Raw genomic sequence first — 21,366 nt, forward strand, 5'->3', positions numbered from 1 at the left:
GGCACCCCAACGCCCCCCCTGGTGGCGCCTCTGAAGGAAAACCAGCCTTTCTGCGCATCACCATCTCACCCCTCCTCATGAGCCCACTTTCTCGAAATACATCCTTGGCGCAGCACACAGCAGCTCGTCCGGGCCTCTCTCGCCCCTCATCGCCACCCTCCTCCCTCGGCATCCAATCTGAGTGGGCGGGAGGACCTTCCCAACCCCCTGAACCCGCGGCTATACCCGCCCCTGCGCGCTTATAAAGCCGGCCCGGATCGCGCCGGAAAGTCTTGGGTCTTCAGAATCGCTCAGGGTTGCAGCAGAACATCCCCCCTCCTCCGTCTTATCCCTCCCCTCTCCATCATCCTCTCACTGTTTTTTAGGAGACTCTTTTTACGCATCATCCATCCTCACCCCATCCACCACCGCCACACTCCACAGCTGCAGCGGGACCGTCTTTCTGCAGGCCAGTTGCATGCATTGTTCGTCTCCCAAAATGGTTTGCGAGACTAAAATCGTTGCGGACGAACACGAGGCTATAGCGGGGACCAAAAAAGAGCCGATGATGTGGGGCTCCCCGGCGGCCCCCGGCGCGGCTCTGAGCCCCGCCGCCGAGCCCAAGGATGTGCGGAGGGACGGGGTTTTTATCCGCGAGTTCGAGCGGGAGGACCAGGAGGAGGTGCTGCGCATTTTCCACGAGGGGATCATGGAGCGGATACCCAACTCGGCGTTCAGGGGGATCTGGCAGCAGCCCCGGATCCAGTTCTTATACGCCTTTCTGACAGGTGAGCGGTTAAAGGAGCCCCCACCACCACCACCACCACCACCACCACCGTAAATCTATATGGTAACTCCAATCTCATTTAATCATATTTGTAATCAGCACCACGCAATGCGCAGTTACGCAGAAACCCGTTGCCACTTTTAAACTTTGCCCACCGGCGCACCGGCGTTCCGCTCCGCCACGCAGCCAACAAAAGGCTGATGCCAGGCGCACGGAGCATGTGTCGTTAGGCTGATGGTGCTGATGCTGTGGTCACATGCCGGCGTGACTTCGATGAACGAGGGAGTCAGTTTGGACGGTCGGCCCACAGGGTGCGCCCATCGCTCGGGGAAACGAAAACAAAAGGACGGGCAGGAAAAGAACGGGAGTTAAATCCCTCCATGCGCCGCTGAAATCCTCATCCAAATGAAAACCTCTCGACTGGGTGAAGTAACAGATTTCTACCTCTGATCCAAGTGACCAGTAAAAACAACAACAAACAAACTCATGTTTGCTGCAAACATTAAAAACGTTTCACTCCGCTGAGCAAATAGTGCAGCTCAACACGCGACGCGTCCAATCTACCCCGATTGTCTGTGTTTCCCTTTGCGCCCCCTAGCGTCGCACACGACTGGTTTCCAATCGCGTAAAAAAAAAAATTGATTTAACGCAATCACGGCCCGACCGGCATGCTCCGCTCCAGAAAGTTCAGAAAGAGGTAAAATAATTTCTCTCAGCGTTGCAGCTGAACTCATGCGTCTTTCTCAGGGTTCCTATACATCCTTAAAGGGAAAATTCAGTTACTGAAGTATGAAAAGCAAAGTTCACCATAAAATCGTCTGGAAATGTTCGGACAGAGGTCAGGCTTTCAATCAAGATAAAAATCTGCAAAAAAGAAACTAGTTGGATGGATAGAAAAATGGATGAATTTATGGATGGTGTAAATAATGAGGCAGGAATCAAAATCTGGAAATAGTTCCTGGTTTTTCCCCGGAAGCGCCAAACCTCCCCAGAGTGTGTAGGAACCCTGGATGCAGGATAACTCTGCTCGCCGTCAACAAACCGTTCATGTTTCTCCACTGCGGTGCTGCGTGTCGCCATGCTTGTCCTGCTGTTCTGTGTCTGTTGTCGGATTCAAACCCTGCCAAAAGTCAAACTTGTGATTCTCTCTTCTGACAGGTTTCGTTTACTTTTCTTCCATTTCTCCATAGTAATGTGCTTTTACATGACCAAATCTGTCACGCTGACCTGCTGCGCACCGCTCATTCTCATGGGTGCACGCTACTACTACAGCAGGAAAGTTATCCAGAATTATTTGGACTGTGCTCTGAACACCGACATGGCTGACATTGAGGCCTATTACATGAAGCCCACAGGTAAGGAACTGCTTCTTCTCCCTGACGTCCCATTGGTATGTGTGATTTGTCAGCAGGCGGCTCTACCCGTAGTTACAAGATAAATCCAAACGACCGGTGAAAACTAGACCTCGGCTCGCTTTACACAGCAGCTTTAAACTGCCGGAGAGGATGAAGCCAAATGAAAGTCAGTGTGACTGACGGATACATGACGAGAACACAGTTTAGTCCTCAGGCAGAGGAAAATAGTTAAATAAGCAGGCCATCCTTCTGCTTTCCTTCCTCGTTGTTCTCACCCCTCCTCCCTGTGTGTTTCTTGCTCCTTCCCCCCACCGGCTTCCTACCCTCGCTGCTCTGGAGTGGGGGTAGAGGGCAAAGCAGGGCCTATTGATTGCACTGGGGAGACTGCTGATACTCTCTCTGCAGTGAGCTCGGTGTTGTCGAGCCTCATTTCCTCCACTAAGGCTTCTAATTAGAAAAATCAATCCAGCTATTTATCCTCCTCCTACAAATATGTGTTGGGTTTACCACATTCCCCGACGTCGACATGCCTTCGACGCACATGGCCGACACCAGAAACAGGTGTGAGGAAAGCCAGTCAATTGCCTTCCCATTGTGTGCTGCTCTCTAGCGCTGCGCCCGCTGGCCTGGTAATCCACAGCACACAGTTGCAGTTTAGCATTCCCATTATCGCTGCAGAGCCGCGGCGGTTCAGAGGGGGTCAGGCGTCGCTGCTCCCGGACAATGCTAATGATTACAGCCGCGCAAGCCGAGTGGACCCAGAGGGACGGACACCGGGGTCCGATGGAGAGGCACGACTCACGCTGCTGTCGTTTGCTGCAGAAATTTGCGCCGCTTTTGCTTTGTTACAACCAAAAACGTCAACGTTATGTCCTATGCTGTTGCTCTATAGGGTAGAGCAACACAAAGCAGAGCACAGATCAGATGGAAAAAGAGAATTGTTTTATAAATAAAGAAAATATTTTACAGCAATAACTTCAAGAAAAAGATCCAGTTCAACCAAATGCCTTAGCAAACAGTAGCCATGTCTCTATAACTGCACAAACTGGAATTCAATATATGATTACATATGAATTCACTTACTGGGAATGCGGCAATTAAAAAAACAACAACTCATATCTTTTGATAAAAAGTTTATGCAATATGATGCGGTGGTTATCTGGCTGCATCAAACATTTTTTTACAAAACTGCAAAGTATCACACGAGTCACGTCATCAGCAATCAGATGTTGCTACTGGGGGAAAAGACGGAGAAGACGGCAGGAAGTGGTAGGAGGAGGACGGCGCAGCATTTTTAAAAATCACTTATCGCATGAAAAAATGTTTTTACGTGTGATTTTGATTGCACTTCTTGTTTAGTGGAAACACTGAAATTGTGTTTTTATGACATTAACGGAACATCAACCAAGTTTTGCTGGAAACGCAGCTGGTGTTTTTATTCGTTTGATTTAAACTCGGGCAGAAATCCAGCTGCTCTGTGAAGTTCTCACAGATTTGCTGGAGAGCATTAGAAAAACAAGCAGCATCTCGGAGAAGAAGGGACCCAGCAGACAGGTCAGGGAGAGAGTTGTGAAGAAGTTTAAAGCAAGATTAATTTATATACCGATCCATCATCAGAAAAATGGAACTAATCGTCATTCTGAACCAGCCAAGTGAGCAAGAACAGCAACTGCTCAGATGTTTTGAACACAGAACCTGCCACATTATGACTGGCCCAAGTCTCCATGAGACTGTCCCCGCCTCCAGCTGAAATAACCTGTGGAACCCGCTCGTCGGTTCCGGTTCTTCTTCTGCTGAGCGTTTTAATGCAAACGCCTGCAGTGATTCCCATGAACACTCTCGTCACTGCGGCTTATTGATTCCTACCTGAAATCGTGCTAAAAGCAGCAACATGATAGTTTAAACTGATTGTGGTGCAGCCATTCCTCCGTCTTTATTCATGAATATGGGTGTGACATTGGGGTTAAACACCCTGAACAGGACGGCAGCAGATACGGCAGAGCTTGGTGAGACACGTCTTTATGTCATTAAGGCAAAAATAATCTCACACTCTGCAACAACCAGATGGTCGACAATCATTTACTGGAAACAGGCTAAATAACCTTTTATTTGTACAAACTGCTAAAGTTTTTGCAGATACAAGTGATCGCTGTTATGTGACTTAACTGTCATATATGCATTTAATTTGACATTTGTTGGTTTTATCTGTCTTGTTACATCAAAAATTATGAAAAATCTGCATCGCTGAATCTATCCTGCAGTTCACCCAGTCAACAGTAGCGAGGATGCTGGACTCTTTGACCTTTTAAATAGGTCAATATGAGTTTTAGTCTTTACGAATTCATGTTCATCGGCTTTTCTTATCTCACTTCAGATGAATCTCTTTAATCATTGGGCACTTTAACTGGTTTAACTGGGTTTAGAACAGGCGAAGCTGACTGAAAAAGCCAAGCGCAAAGGGTTACCCCTTCAGCACGTAACCCTGGAAATAAAAACAAAGCGACACCTGCTGTGTACTCACACTGGTGTGGTTTCATAACCACAAGATGAGACGACAGATTAGAGAAAATGGGGGGAAAAAGTGCTTGAAGGGGAGGCAGGATGGAAAAAGAGGCAATGAAAAGGACTAATGTTTATATATGTTAGGATAAAGACACCAGAAGCTTCCTGGCCACCAGCTAGATAAAGATTTAAAAGACATATGTACCTCCTGTAGCGCTTCCCGTTGTTGTATTTTGAACCACTGTGCTTCCTTTCTTCCACGTTTCTTGACACAAAGGAAGTTGTTTCTCCAATGAAAAGCCGTCTGAAGTGTTGATTGATGGGAGGATCCAACTGTAGTTCCCTAATTTCAACAAAAAATGTATTTAAGCGTTTTAAGATATTTTTTGAGACAAAAGAAAGTGCAGATATAGAAAACATCAACATCTCTATCAGAATGATTTGTATTTCTAAAGTGTTGAAGATGGTTAAGCTGGAGTAAATAATCCACAAGCATTGACTTTCTGTGACGTATCACTTTGTAGCACAATGTGATCACAGGCTTTGTCAGGCTAAGAGTTTGGCCATGTTGAATAAAATCAGCAACATGAGCATCACAACTCCGAGTTGTAATATATACCTCACAAAAAAAGAACATTTCAACACAAATTTATTTGTACTGATTGCATATAATGCTATTTAATCTCTTGTTACGCTATGCAGTGGCTTTGTCTGCAACCATGAAGATTCAGTCACCTCTACATGTTGAAAGCCTGAAGTAGCTGACACAGCAGGGGACCTGGCAATCTCTTTTAAAGTACTTCAGCTAATTGGCGGCAATCAAGAGGACAAATAAGATTTTTGTTACACATTATTTGGCCATCATCAAGTTAAGAAACAGAAACACAAAATGGCCGACTCTGTCCTGAAGTAGTAGAACATAGCAGAACCTATTTTAATACCAATTCTTCAAAGATTTTAATTTCACCATGTATGGAACCTTATAAAATATATTCTTGGATACACAAACACAAGTAGCAAGAAGATAAAGAAAATGTGACGTTACAATAATGGAAAAACTCACTGAAACATGTTTATTATAGGAGTACGATTGGAAAAATTAAAAAACTGATCAATTCCATTTTGCTCTGAAACATCACACACACACATTGTGAGACTTTAAAAGACGAAAACACTGCAGAAATCTTTCCACTTCCTGTCATCCTTGATGCAGACGTGCGTCTGGTTTATCCAGCGTTTGTAAGACGTGGGAATCATTAATAACACACCGAAGTCTCACTATCCTTCTCTTATGTTTTACGTTGCTATTAAAACAATACTTAACTGAGGGGCACATTGTCACGTTGAGCTTTTTTTGAGTCTCTGGCAATAAATTGAAAGGATTAATTATTACATAAAAGTCTGTTGTTTTTATCTGACCGGTTACTTGTCCCCTGTAAAGATTAAGCGTTTGCAGTTTAAGTCGAATAAATCTGGATGTTGCACTGATGGGAAAAGTTCGTTTTTACGGCCTTGGAAAACCTCATGAACATTTCCACGTTTGTGATGTCACAACTGCAAACTTCAATGTTTCTCATTAGGACATGAAATACCAACACAAAGCTAGTATGTGGTTGTGATGTGGAAGGAAAGTGATGTGTCATTCTCAAACGTACTGCATGCATTCAACCCTTTGAATCCACACTTTACCAAACCAGCTTCTGATGCAACTACAAATCCAAATATAGGGGCTGAAATTGCTGCCATACTTTCAATGAAACTTCACTTAGACTTAAAATAATCGCTACACTTGAACCTACTTTAATCTAAAAATCTCCCCATCGACGGTTTTGTGGCATGTTTAGAGTTTTTGTCCTGCTGGAAGATTCATCCTACTTTCCAATTTTACACTACTTTATGGGTGTCTGTCACATAAAACATGCACTAAAGTATATTTATATATGTCGCTGTGACATCAAAAAGGTGGATATGTTTGATCAGTCTGAAATCTTTGGCAAGGCACTGATTCAGCAAAGCATTTGTTGAGCATTTTCCATTGTAAGTGATCTTGATTTGGTCTTACATGTAAGGTTTGAGTTTAGCAACGTTTTTGAAAATTTGGATGAATGCATTAACATAAAAATAATGGCCTGGACCCAGTTAAGACCGGCTTTACGCAGGTTTCACCAACTGAAAAACGTAAGACTTCTGAAGACTATTTAGGACCCAAACGTTTGGGTCCTAAATCACTTTAATATGATGGATGCCTTGGCAGCTTTTTACCGGCAGGCTTGAATCACAAGTCAGCAAAGGTGTCTGCATTCAGCTCACACTTTCACCTGATGGAAAAGACGCGTGAGAAAAAGCCTACGTAGAATATCTGAGTTTAAAAAGTCAAAATTTAAGACCTGCATTTACTTACTTCAAGGTACCTTATCTTGAGTTTAAGACATTTTAAGGCGTTCATTTGAGATTACAGGTGAAGAGTGGTGTGTGTGAAAATTAAGGCACAAATCATTCAACCTGCACAGGCATGCTGATGGGCAGCAAGGCTGTACGACTGAAAAGCACACAGCGAGAGCTCCTAATGGAGATTTCAAAGCAGAGCGTGAGAGAGAAAGAGAGAGAGAGCATGTCTGCAAAATGTCACATCAAGGCAGCAATCTTCTCTGCATCACAGTTCAGGCTGTGATGAAAACGACTTCTGTTTCAAATCCTCACTTCTCAACAAATGAATTATTTATTTACTGCGATTCTGCACACGGGCACAACGTCTGACAGTCCACTCTCGCTCAACGGGGGAGGAGAAAGAAACTGCTGATGGTTGAGTTCTCTGTGACGGGCTAATCCATTCCTCCGGCGTGAACTTTGACCTAAAGTGCGGGGCGTTTCTTAGAGAGTGCATCAAGGAGGCTGTATATGTGCTGCCATGCATTGCTAGATAATTTTATTAATAATAATAAAAAAGAATAGATGAAATAATAGTAATAAAATTAATAAATTCACTTAGCTTCTTATTGTTGTATAATGGAGTTAAAGAAGTCTAGCAAATTAAAATTGCTTCCTCCAAAAATGACAATAGGCAGAGACAAATGATGCGATACAAAGAATGGCGCTCTCGTTCTGAGCGTGTTCGCGCAGCGCTCGTCTTTTTGTGGAAGTGAACTGCAGCGCAGTGAAGCTGAGTCTAGACGAAACGCTTATCAAATGAATTAGCCCTGCAGGTTTCATCTGAAGGAAACAAGAATAATCCTGTTAGCGATCAAATCCAATTCCCAACGCGCTCCTCTGGGTGTGTGTGGGTGTGTGTGTGTGTGCGCGCGCAATTTGGGGCGATTTCATACAGGCTTCCAGTCAGAGTATCCCTGAGTGTTTGACACTCCCACACCGATGCCAGTATGGTGCAGCAATCAGGGTTTTTTTCTTCATGTAGGATGCATTACAAAGGATCTCCGCTGCTCTTCCTCTTTTTCTCGCCTTGGTGTATTTCATCTGTTGACGTCCCCTCCCCCCGCGGCATTAATGGCAGATTATTCATCATTCCTTGCTCCCCTCTTTGTGCTTGGAGGTCTTTTAAGGATCATCACTATTACTGTCAACCCAGAAGCCCCTCCAGTTTCTACTCCTTCATGAGACATGAATAATTTCTTTCCTTTCCTCCCCTCTTCCAAGTCTTTTTTTTTTCCGAGTGAGTAAGCTCATTCATTCGACTCGCACACAAACACTAAACTACTGGTGTTTAACTATAGCAATGCTGTCCTGAGCTCCTGCAGCTGCTGAGCTGCATCAACAGGGACCTTAGTGCCCCAATGAAAAAAAAAAAAAGAGCTGTCCCTCAAGATGCCTGTGCAGACAGACTCCCGGCTTCACAAACTACTGAGCAGAAAACAGAAACAAAAATAAACCCCAAAACTACACACAACCTCTGACTAAACAGTTACGGCTTCAACTAAAACGTGTGTAAAAATGCAGCATCCTTATCTGTATCAGCTGATCTCTACTTAAATATTTTCAGAAATGCCTCAACATCATTATGAGGAGTGAAAATGACAAATACGTAGGCCCCAGTATAACCCGAACTCAACATGCCAACATTTTTATTTCAGCAAAATCATAAACACTTGCTATGTTTTAGCAGTTCTTTCCCGATGCTAACAGGGCAGAATATCACATCTTTTTTGCCATTCTGTTCTTCACAGAGCAACACAACAAAACGGTGTTGTCTTCTCTGCAGGATCTCCGCTGTGGTCACTATGTCTCTCTCACTTACTTCCCGACACAAAAACAAGAGATGTGGTTGTGAGGGGGGGATATTCAGTGTAGCTCTTTGTCCCATGCGTCGTGTCTGCAAGGCAGGGTTAAGCAGTGGCCGGCGTCCTGTGAGCAGGGAGGCAGAGCGCCGCTTGCTGCCCTCGCGCTTGGCGCCGGCTCAGCTCAGACAGATGGTCAGGAGGGCTGAAAGGAGTCGACACTGCAGCTTCGACTCCTGCTCAGCATAAACTTTCAGCTCATGACATGAGGAAACTCTGCGAGCTGCAGGATCAACTCACATTAACATTCTGTCATTAACTCAAAATGTTCTTTGTTCTGACTTGAATTAAACAGCTCAGGCTCCCAATTTGAACATGTTGTGGGTATATTCATACCCTCTCCGATATTTACTAAAAAGGGTCCTTAACACGTAGCAGCCACGGTTGGATATTTGACCCCTGCTCTGGGTTGACCTGAATGAATTGGTTTCTGGGTTTGGACCGCCCATTGAGACACAGCTGATAAACTGGGCTTACCTCGCCCGTTCCAGAAGCTTAAAGTTAAGCTGCCGGGGATACCGGTGCATTACATGAAAATGATGGAACAAATGAGGACGATTAAAAAAAGAAAGGCAGAAATAAAGAAAGACAAAAGGAGAGAAGGAAGAAAAGAAACAAAGGGAAGAGAAAGAATCAAATGAAAACAAAGAGAGAGAGAAATAAAGAAAGAATTTATTTAGATTTAAAGTGGATGGACAGAAATATAAAGAAAATCAGCGAGGAAACAGGAAGGAAGGATGAAGGGAGAGAGCTAAACCGACTTGTATTTGCACAAAACTAGAGCAATTTCTGTGACTGATTCTTTTACATCAGATAATAAACTAATGGTGGGAATAAAAAAGAAGACAGGAAGGAAGGAAAAAGCCTGAACATAACCATAACTACAGGCTGAACATAACCAACCACTAATTAACGTCTATAATTGAGGTAAATTTCATGATTATTCACTTCTTCTGTCCAGTTTTTTTAATTTTCAAACTGATCTGCATTGAAGCTGCTTTCATTCTAAACTGTGAGCTGAGGATGTTTATCTCATAAGTATCCAGCGTTTACGTAGAAATCCCATCCTCAGCGATGCGGAGCCATTAGTGAACCAGTGTTTGCACAGAGGGAACATGGGACCGTCTGCTGCTGCCGCGCGTCGCACATCACAGGGCTTTCATTCTGCAACAGAGGCGTCCGGATGGGCTTAACGCGGGCCTGCAGCGGCATCCAAATCCCTGCCAACACCTGGGACTCCAGCGCAGGCCGATGTCACCATCAGCTGTTTCTGTGTGTGACGGCGTGAGATGCTCGGCTCACACAAACACAGAGGAGTTGTGTAAAAGCAGAGCGAGAGGCCGCATTTAGAGGTAATCGACTGCAGGTCAGAGGTCAGTCAGGCTCAGCCCGTCATGGAATCGTCTGGTTTAGTTTGTTTGTAGCAAACAGATGGGATTTTGGTAGGAAAGCGTGTTACTGCGGCCAACGCGTGACTTTAGTCAAAAGGGTTTTACAGAAAACTGTTTAATAATAAAGAAAGTAACAAAGATCATAACAAAATAATCATTATAACAAAAGTTCTTATGAAATTTCGTACTGTATGTCAGCCTAATGTGTGTTATTATCTTTGAAAAGGAAAATTAACTCACTGTTATTCAGCTAAACACATCAGAAGTGGCATCTTGAATAACGTGAAAGTTGATATTTCATGTTATTGTGGTTCTCATGGTGGAGCTGCATAATCTGCTGACAGGTCGCCCTAACCTTTGACCTCTGTGTGCGTCTTTCTGTCTGTGTGTTTAATTCACAGTGCAAGATGATCTAAGACTAAATATTTGTGTTTCAATTTGTAGTTTTTTTTTGTATTTGACAAATATGATTTAAATATGATAAAACTGCAGAAACGGTTTAATTTTTTTCAGTTTCTTTGCTTTCCTCTTCGCTTCTGAGCCCATATTGACCATCTGTAATCCCAGAGCTTTTAATTAGTGGAGTCTTAATGAATAGCGTATGCCATTAGACACCAGAGACTGGCCATTAATCAAATCCCTGTACGCCTCTCTCTGGTTTTCTATCTTTTGGTGTTTTAAGCAGATTCAAGCCAATGCTTTTTAAATGTAGCAGCAGAATGTTGTTAATCTCTCATGCAACTGAAGGCTTGTGTTTGGATTTTCTGTCAGAAAGAAAAACATCTTATGTAATGGACTGTATAGCTGAATAAATTGATCTCCCAATAGAAAACAGTTAGCAGTAAAGATTATTACGATTTAATACTTACGTGACATAAAGTCTGAGATTTTACAGTGTAGTTTGGCAGCAATTTGCTATTAGCTGCAGTTTAGACATCTCTTCCCCAAATTTAAGATCAAACTTTTTGTCTACCAATCTGATACTGAATTAAAGTGATTGAAATCCATATCATATATTCTTTCAAAAATGATTTGGTTTGGAGTTCATGTGAAGTACATTTAAACATTGTTACATGATCTACATTCACTGGAGCCTCATGTTTGACTTGAAGTAAATATAAAAAGTAAAAGTGTAACCAGTTCAATGCTAAACGATTTAGACACCAAATCGCTGAGATTAAATAAAACGCCACAGTTATATTAAAGGAATAATTCAACATGTTTAAAGCATGTGCTCATTTCTAGAGTTTTTGTTAATTTTTAAACTACAAATAACAGATTTAGAGAAGAAACAGTCTAAAATTGTGCTTATTGGTTAATTTCTCATTAAGCTAACAAGCAAAGCTATAGGCTCTGGGTTGCTCCAGTGACAAGTATTTTTTATTTTTTTTTAAACTTTTTAAGACTTTTAATCATTTAATTTGTCTTTAATAGTTTTAAGAATCGTAAAGGCCTCATATTCAGCAAGTGCGATCTCTAAACTTTTCCTCTTAACCCTCATCAGGCTCCTGCTTCTGGGTGGCGGTTCTGGACGGGCGCGTTGTGGGCATCGTGGCGGCGCAGGGCCACGAGGATGACAACACCGTGGAGCTGCGGCGGATGTCCGTGGACTCTCGCTACCGGGGCAAAGGCATCGCGAAGGCCCTGGGCCGCCGAGTTCTGGAGTACGCCGTGCGCAACAACTACGCCGCCGTGGTCCTCGGAACGACCGCCGTCAAGTTGGCTGCCCACAAGCTGTACGAGTCGCTGGGCTTCTGCAGGACGAGCCAGAGCGAGGACTACAGGCTACCCGGGATGAGCCGCTCGCCGCTGGAGAGAATCTTCTTTCAGATCCGCCACAGCCGCTACCGCCTGCAGCTCCGTGAGGAGTGAGAGGTGACGGAGAGAGAGAGAGATGGAGGAGGGGGAGATGGAGGGAGAGAGGGACAGAGAGAGCAAACACCCTCCTTCACCTTTGAACCCCGACCGCATCCTCTCCTCTGACAGCTTTTATTTATTTTGAGTCACTGTAGTTATGCTTGAGTAACCCTTTTACTATTTCACGGTGAAGTCGCAGATGTTTTTTATTGTTACACTTTTCTTGCTATAGTTTTTGTATTTTAATTTTACACTGACTGAGTATATATATATTTCTAAGTTTCATTAACCTAATTTTTTGGCATTCTTGTCCCTCCCTCTCCACCGGAGAAATAAAACTATGTATTAGACATTTAGCTGGCATCCAAACCAGTCACTGTCCGGCCTTTGACCCCAGATGATGCGACTCATGCCAAACCCACTGGAAAGGGTCGGACGCGACGGGATGGTTGAGATACGGTTTTGTTGAGAGGTGAAAAAGTTTAATAATCAGCCCTGGTGAAAATGTGTACAAAAGACACATCATTAAAGTAAACGGTTCTCATTTTATGTCTCGCATTTCTCCAAAAACGTTGCCATACAAGGAGTGTAAAAATGGAAGAAGCTTCCTTTTACACGCTTTTCTGTCAAGGTTTTGTCTGGCAACCCAAGGAGACGTCGTCATTAACTAACTATTTCAAGACAACAGGGCAACTCAAGACCTGCTTCCTTCGTTAATTCAAAATCATTTTCCCATCCTGAAGACTGGCTAAGAGAAACGGGCCTCAGTTTTCATCGACCACATAATTCGGAAAACTGAATCCAAAATAGACTTGTGTAATGGCAATTTCGAAAAAATGTTTTAATAAAACGTTTTTGCAATAGGATGAGGTTGTTTTTCAACCTCAATGAAATTAGTGTATTTCACAAACCTGCTGTGGAAACATTTTCTGTCAACAAGCGGATGTTACTACTGGCAGAAAAGACGAGGAAAACGACCGGAAGTGGTCGAAGGATGTTGGGGTGAGCAATCTCTTTCAACTGATCTGACTGCGTTAAAGGAAGCAGCTAAACTGAAAATCTGTGTTTTTTCTACATTAGCGGGATATAAAAACACAGCTCTTACTTTATTTGATGCCTCAGGAAACAGGAAGTCAAGAATTACAAATTAAAAGCTTCAAAACGCGCTTAAAAGAATAAAACAAGGGTAGAAATTGCAAAATGCTTCAGTTAAATTGATGCAATGGGAATTATTTTCATTGACAATAATTAAGTGGTAATTTTGTCGCATAATTACTACAATTTAAAATTTTTTCTACACATCTTTACCAGGGGTGCAAGCAAGTGTGGGACAGTCTTATTTGTGTGCATTGTGATGGTTAGTGTAACACGGAGGGAACTCAGCTGACAGCTGGCCTCCGTCTCAAAAAACCATATTGAGGCACAGCGAGAGCCGAGTCCCGCAGTGAGGTTTAAGGACAACAGGAAGGCCACCAGAATACGCTCAGCGCATCCTGTACACATTCAGCGACGCCTCCTGAAACACTCGCCTCTACTGTCCTTCCAAGCAAATTACTAAACTTCTTCTCCTCTTGTTTTTAACTTATTTAATCGATGAGCCGCTCGTTTTATCTCTCCGGAGCTGTGGATGGGTTTCTGGTTTAAGGTGGAGGAAGGGTGGAGCTCAGAGTCTGAATGTGTGTGTGATGACTGAGAGCTTGTCATGGCGTCTGTATGCAGATTGAGGAGGCAAGTGTGGTTGACGTGACACCGAGCCTCCAGAGCGCGTGAGGAATCTTTTTCTTTGGCTAAAAGTCAAGGGTTGTCTGACTTAAATTACTTTATACGTGTGCTTATAAATTGTTTACTGACTAAATCAAGTAATGGTCTAACATTTTGAATACGTTAACAGCCTAACTGGAAAATTTGTAATTTTCTAACTTTAACAAAGTTCCACGTTTAAATATGCAAATTTTACTGTCAAAACTACAACAATGACTAAGTAGCTGCAGTCTACGTTTAATAAACATTCAGGTCATTGGGTACAACACGACTAACAAGCAATACTTTGAAATGTACGCTACATAACTGAGCACAAATTACAACCCAGTATTAGAACCCATGTATTGGCATGACCATCCCTTCTGTTCCGTGTTCTTACTGTGTATAGAGCTGAAAACTCATGTAGCAAATGCCGAAGTTTGTCTCGTACCTGCTTACTCCGACCGAGCAACCAGCAGCAGATTCAGCAATCCATGACTCTGAGCCTAAGTTGTGTCATCAAACCAATTTTATAATGTTAGATGTACAGCAAAATATAATAATAATAATAATAAAAAAAAAAAGCACATAATGAAAAAAAAAAATTGGGGGGAAAAACATGAACGTCATCGTCACAACTCAGCACCATCCCTCACTTTCCTCTTCCCTCCTCCCTATTCATGAATCTGACTGCAACCCTGGGCTGGACCAAACAGCCCGTCACCCTGAACACAACCTTCTGCATGTGCCCCCCCCAACCCAGAGCCTTGCTGCAAAGCTTTAATTACTTCATTTCAAACTGGTGGGACCAGTCCCAAGACCTGGTCCCCGGCCAGAGATGGATGCGACGCCGCCTCTGCAGCGAGGGGACCGACTGGCGTCAGGTTGCACATCATGTACGGTTGTGTGTGTGCACGGGCGTGATGCGGAGGAGGCGGGCGATGAGAGCGACAGGCCGCGCGCGAGCGCTTGTGTGGCTGAGAGTTGGTGCAGACGTACAGATCACGCTTACCGACTGCGGCGCTGCCTGGACGACGTTATGCCCGCCAGCTCACCAACTGTAGAATGCAAACAGCAATGCAAGTGTGGCATGCCTCTGTACCCAGTGTGTGTCTGGTGCCTGCCCTGGAAATGCATAGGACAAAAAACAAAACAACATATGTACTATATAAAAGATATATATATATACATATATATATATACATACATATATATAATAAGAGAAAATACGCTTTTTTAAGATAAACATATGAGATAAATATGTGTTTCTTTAAAGAAAAAAGAATTGTAACATCTGCATGAAATTTGTCTTTGAATGCAAATATAACTGTAAGGAGAGGAACTCTGACCACATGGCGACAGAAAACACTTGTTTACATTACTTTGAATGGTCCAAATTATCTTTAATAATTATTACCAGCCACAAGCCAGTACTACAAATCTTTATGAGGACAAAACTCATCTAACAGCTGCGGTTATTCAGAGTAAATCCATCACTGACGGAGGGAAAAGAAGGTTAGTTTCTCTTGTTATCTTCTATTAGATCAGCTTTAAGACGTTTCGAAGGCATTGGATCGAAGTGCAAAAAGCACAAATTCTGTAGGTGTTTACAAAACTAGATGCACCAGCGGACCAAAGTAAAAGCTGAATTTCAAACTGAACGTATTTAAATATCTAAAACATTGTACCAGTTTACTCTAGGCATGGGCCGGCGGGAGATTCAGGGTGTAACCTTCAGTATGTTTTCACTGCATCGAATTGGTTACACTAAGTAATTCAAACTAAAATAGTTCACATCATTTATTTGCTTTACTATTATTTTTCTTGCTGCAGAAATAGTACAACACATGCATTAAATGTACAATTACAGTAATCATGTGTATTATAATAATCTTGCTGATAACATTTGACCTTTAAAAAAAACAGCAGAATAAACACCTGCAACTATTAGGAGTTGTTTTTAAGTGCTTATTAGAGCTGATGTCAGCTGGTCAGTTAGTCAGGTTATTTGCTGCGGTAGAGACAACAGTCAGCTGCTTAACAAAAACTGTCTGCAGCTTCAAAACAGTATCACCACTGATGGTTTCCACGTTGTCTCTGTCCAGAAACGTCTCTAAACAACTTTCTAGAACTTGTCAGTGAAGGAAAAGAAGAGGGTGTTGGATCCCTAAAGCTGACCAGCAGTGCTCAAATTTAATGATGCAAAATGTGAGTGATTTTAAAATCTTACTTTTAAAATGCATCTTGGTATACCCTAGATAGCTGTAACTGGCCCATGCCTACATTTCAGCTAGTTTTAAATTCCACAGCAATGATTTTTGTTTGCATCATACCAGTAGACATAAAAAGCTAACCTCAGTTTGCTCTCAAATCACATATTTTATATCTCAGAGGCTGAAGAAACCTCTTTTTTGTTCACACCGTGTGAAACGAGACACTTATCTATCACAGCCACTCTGTTTTCTCACACTCTTTTGAGCAATATTTTCCTGATTTCACACTGAACTCCAAATCCACTAAACTAACCACAGTGATAGGCAACATGTTAGCACAACAGCGTCACAATAATTGGCCTGTGCCATTTTACTCCAGATCAACTCTGGTGTCACAACAGCGAGACGTCAGTGGCGCTGAAAACATGTCAGACGACTTACTTTGATGCAGACGAGACGCTCGATCCGACCGCTGTGGGAAGAAGGAGAAACGAGTCAGCTCTGCTGCTGTCATTTTCCCAGTTCTAAGATTTAAAAGCTCCTTCACACATTTTGAGAGAAATCATTCATGCTGACAAGCATTATTACGAAGGAAGGCAACATCATTCAAAACGCTTCTGCCAAGACCTTTATGCACTGGAATCAAACATGTGGACTGCATGGCATAAACTAGTCTAAGGGCAAATTTTGACTCCTAAAGACAAAGTGCACTGACTGTACTATAATGCATTTACTTACGGTCTGAGCAATGTATGTTTTCTACTTCACGTGAATGCTTTGCCCTGTGAAGTCTTACCTCTTTTGAAGACTTGGTCTTGCATATCTAATGTTAGAATGTAGTGACTTGTATTGAACATCAGTGTTAGCTGACATATGCTGTACATTTAGTTATGCTCCATTCTTTTTAAATATTCTGCTGATGTACAATCCAAACAATGAGTTTATGTTGTATTTTTCTGTTTGAGAGTGTGCGCTTTCTTTACCAGGCTGACGTTTGATGGGCTTAGGGGGATCTCCTTTGGTTCTTTCTGCTTTTTGAAGCGACCACTTTAAGTCTGAAAACGTGGTCAATTTTCTTTCAGTTTATTACTGAGGAAAGAAGCTCATGTTATTAGAAACTGCACAAATGTCCGGATTCTGGGAGCGGCGTTCTTAAGCAACAGCGTTAAGAACGAACGCTCGCTGGTATGAATGTAAACTGCCAAACTTTTTCCTCATTTTATTGTCTTTGATTGCTGCTTGCAATTTATTTTTTACGTTCTGAACAAACCTTTTGCAGAAGGTTTCGAGCACCTGATGGTTTTTAATAATTAACTCAACCGCCCTATTAATTATCTAGCATTTCGAGTGATTGTAAATAGCTGTATCTCTATCAACTGCTTTTTTATTCTTAGTTACCTGTCAGCCTTGCTGGTTTGGACGGATCCTGATGAGTTTGTGTTTGTGTCGCCGGGGAACACGCCGCCTGACGAAGAGGACGATGAGGGAGGAATGTGCCAACACTGGCAGTCAAACAGAGGGGGCTTTGCGGGGCTCAGCGCTGACTCCCTCTCTCTCTCTGATGCTGCTGCTGTAGAGGACTCTGGACTGAGGCCACACGTTCCAAGAACGCCTAAGCACTTGTAGCACAACTGTGTCCTGTTTTGCTATTACTGTACAGTACTGATTGTTCTGCTTTTTCCTCTTTCGTCTTAACATTTCCCATCAAGATTGTGGATCCCGTTTCCCTTTCTCCTGTATTATCAGCTGTATGTATGATGAGCAGATATATGCAGGGTTATATCGGCTTTTGCTTTTTGTGGAGGTAAAAAATTGCCAAAGGTGTCCGTACTGTGATGTACAAAATGTATTAATACCCCTTGAACTTTCATAGGTTTTGCCACTTTAAAAAAAAAATCAGTTTTTGTTGTACTTCATGTGATAGAGACACACAAAGAAGCGTTTATTAGGGAAGTTAGAGGAAGGGTAAATTGTTTTACATTTTTTTCCACAAATCAGTGTGCTGTCCATTCACTCCCCTCAGTCAATACCTTGTCTTTTTATTGTAATTGCCAACGTCTCTACTAGCCTTGCAAGTATATAGTTTGAATTTTTCCCTCAAAATCCTCAAAGGAGCGCCGACGATCCAGCCAAATTTGCAGTACCGTGAATCCGCCACACTTTCTGCTATCTGAAAAATTCCAACAGTTTCTGAAAGAGGAGACGTTGCGCTTTCCAGCCAATATCGGGTTATTACGGTAATTTCATCCCTGCTGTAACAGAAAGTGAAATCATTTCGAGGGGCAATCTTTTAATAGATGGTAAAATGGAAAAATAACTTCTGGATATTGAAAGTTCCAGTTTTATGAATAAATGGAAAATATATTTACTCACAGGACATTTAAAGAACTGTGTACAATTAAAATAAGCAAACATATCCATCAAATCCATTTAAATTTAGGACATAATGGGTTAAATATGGAAGATACGTAACATGTTTTTTCCCCCTCAGTATTGTCTGCTGTTTAGCATTCCCACAGCATGATGCTGCCACCTCTAAGCTCAACAGAGACCACAGAATCTTGTGCTTTGGTTTTCTTCTGCAGCTGTGATTACAGGTGTTGCGTTGTCTTCGAGATGCTGTTCATTTACTAATGTTCTCGCACAACCCTAGCTGAATTTATGCTGAGATTAAATTAAACACAAGACAGACTACGTTAACCAATAAAGTGGTACCGGCTCTGAATGTAATTGGTAGGTGTCAGAGCAAAAGGGGCAGAATGCAAACCCACATCTATGGTCTATCGCATGAAATCCCAAAAACACAAATTGAAGTTTGTGATTCAGAAGTGGCAAAATGTAAAAAAGTTCCAGGGGTGAATGTCTTTGTGAGGCATTGTAAGTGTTGCTTATTTCCCCCCCTGACATCACACACATTTTTTCATACTCACTTAAAAATATTGGTTGTTTGTTTTTTTTTCTTTTGGAAAGAACTCCTGCCCACGTGCCATCTAATTAAGCAATAAGTACAACCGGACAAAACATGAAAGTAATGATCCCCCACACAGATTTTCCTGGAAAAGATGAGACGCTGCATTCACATCCCTCCCTTTTGTGGCACCTATCGCAGTGGCACAGATGCCAGCAGACTATTGGCAATGACTTCTCATTAAATCAGCCTGAAGGGGAGATTGTAAAGTCTTTTTCTTGCTTTGTATTTTTTTTTCACTCAAAGCTGAAGTACACAGGTGTACCTCTGAATAATTGTAAAGATGCCAAAAAGAAATGACAGAAGAGGGATGACGGATGCTAAAGAACATGCAGTTCAAGCAGACATGAGGAGGAAACGGCGCAGCTGCTCTGAAAGCGGTTTTGGCTGTAAACACCTCTTAACTCAGCTCCTAGACTCCTGGTTAATTCACTCCGCCAAGACAACTGAACATGTTAATCATGCAGATGTTTCACTGCAAGTGAGACTGACAGCATTTCTTTAAATCTCCTTGCTCGTAACTGTAAAACTGTAAAGTATATTTCAATGTAAATAGTACCTTGGGTCATTTTTACACCTTTTATAACTGTGAATATGGATTTAAAATTTATATTAAAAATTATATTTACAAATGGTTTCAGAGCCTCAACTGTGGTGCAGGTGCTACCTCACCGCAAACCCACGATGAGTGGGAGCAAACCCTTTCAGAGGCAGCGGTAAGCGCCATCTTAGCCCTGGTTCCTGTGACCTGATCTTTGTCCTGCAGTGACGGGTTCAGCCACGGCCTTTTCTCTTCATGCCTGTCTGATTGAACTCTGCAGACCGGTGTCAAAGCGCTGGAGGCAGCAGCTTTGTGAGCTTGTAGCTCAGGACTGAGCCTGTGTAGCTACATGGAGCTGCTGTGATGCAAATGCACTCTGTGCCCCGGAGCGCTGTCGTGGCTATTGTCTGTTACCAGGAAACTGAGCCGCACAAAGCACAGCAGAGGACAGATACACAGCCACACTGTGGGGAGGCAGACTGGTCAGGCAGGATGGAGGGACGGATGGACGGATGTAGGATGTCACAAGTTGGCACAAGGGGAGCCCTTTAACAATTGTTTTAAAGTTTAAAACACAAAAAGAAAGGAAGGGAATAACATTGGTTGAGAAAAGTAGGGTGTAAACTGTGGTAAACACAGGCAAAGTGCCGAGTTAAGCTTTGCACATTTAGGATGGTTTCACACCTGGTAGTCCGGTAGACTCTCTTCGATTGGGGAAAAGATTTGTCATATTGTCAACTGCTGCGGTTTGCTTTCACACTGCACTGTGTCAAATGATCCAAACCCTTTCAAAAAAGGGTTTGGATCAGTGTTGGCACTGTACCAATAGCCACCAAAGGAAACTACATGAGCTAACATGAAGCTCATGTCCTCAGAAGAAGACATGCGATAACTTCCTTCTTCACAAAATGTAAACTGATTTTAGTGGTTGCAGGTTTTGTCTTTGGTAAAAGACTATGGGTCGTTTTCTGTTTTGGTGGTATTTACCCAGAATGCCCTGCTTCTGAAGCCGTCTCTGGTCCGCTTGGCATTCACATAGACATTTGAACCGTTCCAGAGTTCACTTTAACCGAACTGAGACCTAGGTTTGTAGTTCGCTTTCTTGGTCCGCATCAAAGTGTGATTGTGGATTCACACTTCCCCAAATGAACCAGACTTTCTCGGCAAACAGACTAGAGTTGAAGTGAAGCGGACTGAACAGGGCTGGTGTGAACACCAGCCCTGGGTGTTCCAACTGGGAACACCCAGGGTTGATGGGTGATTTCCAACTGGGAATAAAACTGAATAAAACACCATGAAGGCATGATGGGTTCAATCAGTCTGCCCCTTCCTCAGTGAGACTGCACTGGAAAGCTGTCTGTTAGCTTTCAGCTCCCTTTGTGTCATTCCTTTGACAGAATGCTGTATTACCACACCAGGTTTGCTATTGTTATTGCGACTTTACCCCATTTCTTTTATACTGACAACTGGACATTGTATAGCTGTAAAGATTGACTGAAAGATGACATGGTGTACATATGCTGTATCGATTAAAGACAATGCATTGAGCTTTTACATGCTTGAAATAGTCAATTGTGTTTTTCTCTTTTTATTCCAAAGATAAAGCCAAGACGAGGATTTTAGCGCTGTCAATCATCCCTGTGCACATGCTGCTAGTTATCTCAATAGTGGAGAAACAACTTAACGTTACAGAAAAACTGTTTATTCACGATCGTCGGTGGTCATGCTAACTAGCCTGGGAATA

At 42.7% G+C, this 21,366-nt stretch overlaps 1 protein-coding gene across 1 annotated transcript; it reads left to right on the plus strand.

Moving 5' to 3' along the window:
- The first annotated feature begins 114 nt into the window (after window positions 1-114).
- nat8l (N-acetyltransferase 8-like) lies at window positions 115-21,176 on the plus strand. The gene is made up of 3 exons (XM_055060208.1): window positions 115-767; window positions 1,957-2,121; window positions 11,808-21,176. The coding sequence occupies exons 1-3, from the start codon at window positions 458-460 to the stop codon at window positions 12,173-12,175; spliced, it is 843 nt and encodes a 280-aa protein (XP_054916183.1). The 5' UTR covers window positions 115-457; the 3' UTR covers window positions 12,176-21,176.
- The last annotated feature ends 190 nt before the right edge of the window (window positions 21,177-21,366 follow it).

Source organism: Poeciliopsis prolifica, unplaced genomic scaffold (assembly GCF_027474105.1).
Source record: "Poeciliopsis prolifica strain line A6 unplaced genomic scaffold, Auburn_PproV2 SCAFFOLD058, whole genome shotgun sequence".
Lineage (NCBI taxonomy): Eukaryota > Metazoa > Chordata > Actinopteri > Cyprinodontiformes > Poeciliidae > Poeciliopsis > Poeciliopsis prolifica.

Excerpts from the sequence above, each read along its gene's own strand:
- nat8l (XM_055060208.1), top strand. The coding sequence starts at position 458 with ATGCATTGTTCGTCTCCCAAAATGGTTTGCGAGACTAAAATCGTTGCG. Across the intron at positions 768-1,956 it reads CTTATACGCCTTTCTGACAG|TAATGTGCTTTTACATGACC; the intron begins GTGAGCGGTTAA and ends ATTTCTCCATAG. Across the intron at positions 2,122-11,807 it reads CTATTACATGAAGCCCACAG|GCTCCTGCTTCTGGGTGGCG; the intron begins GTAAGGAACTGC and ends AACCCTCATCAG.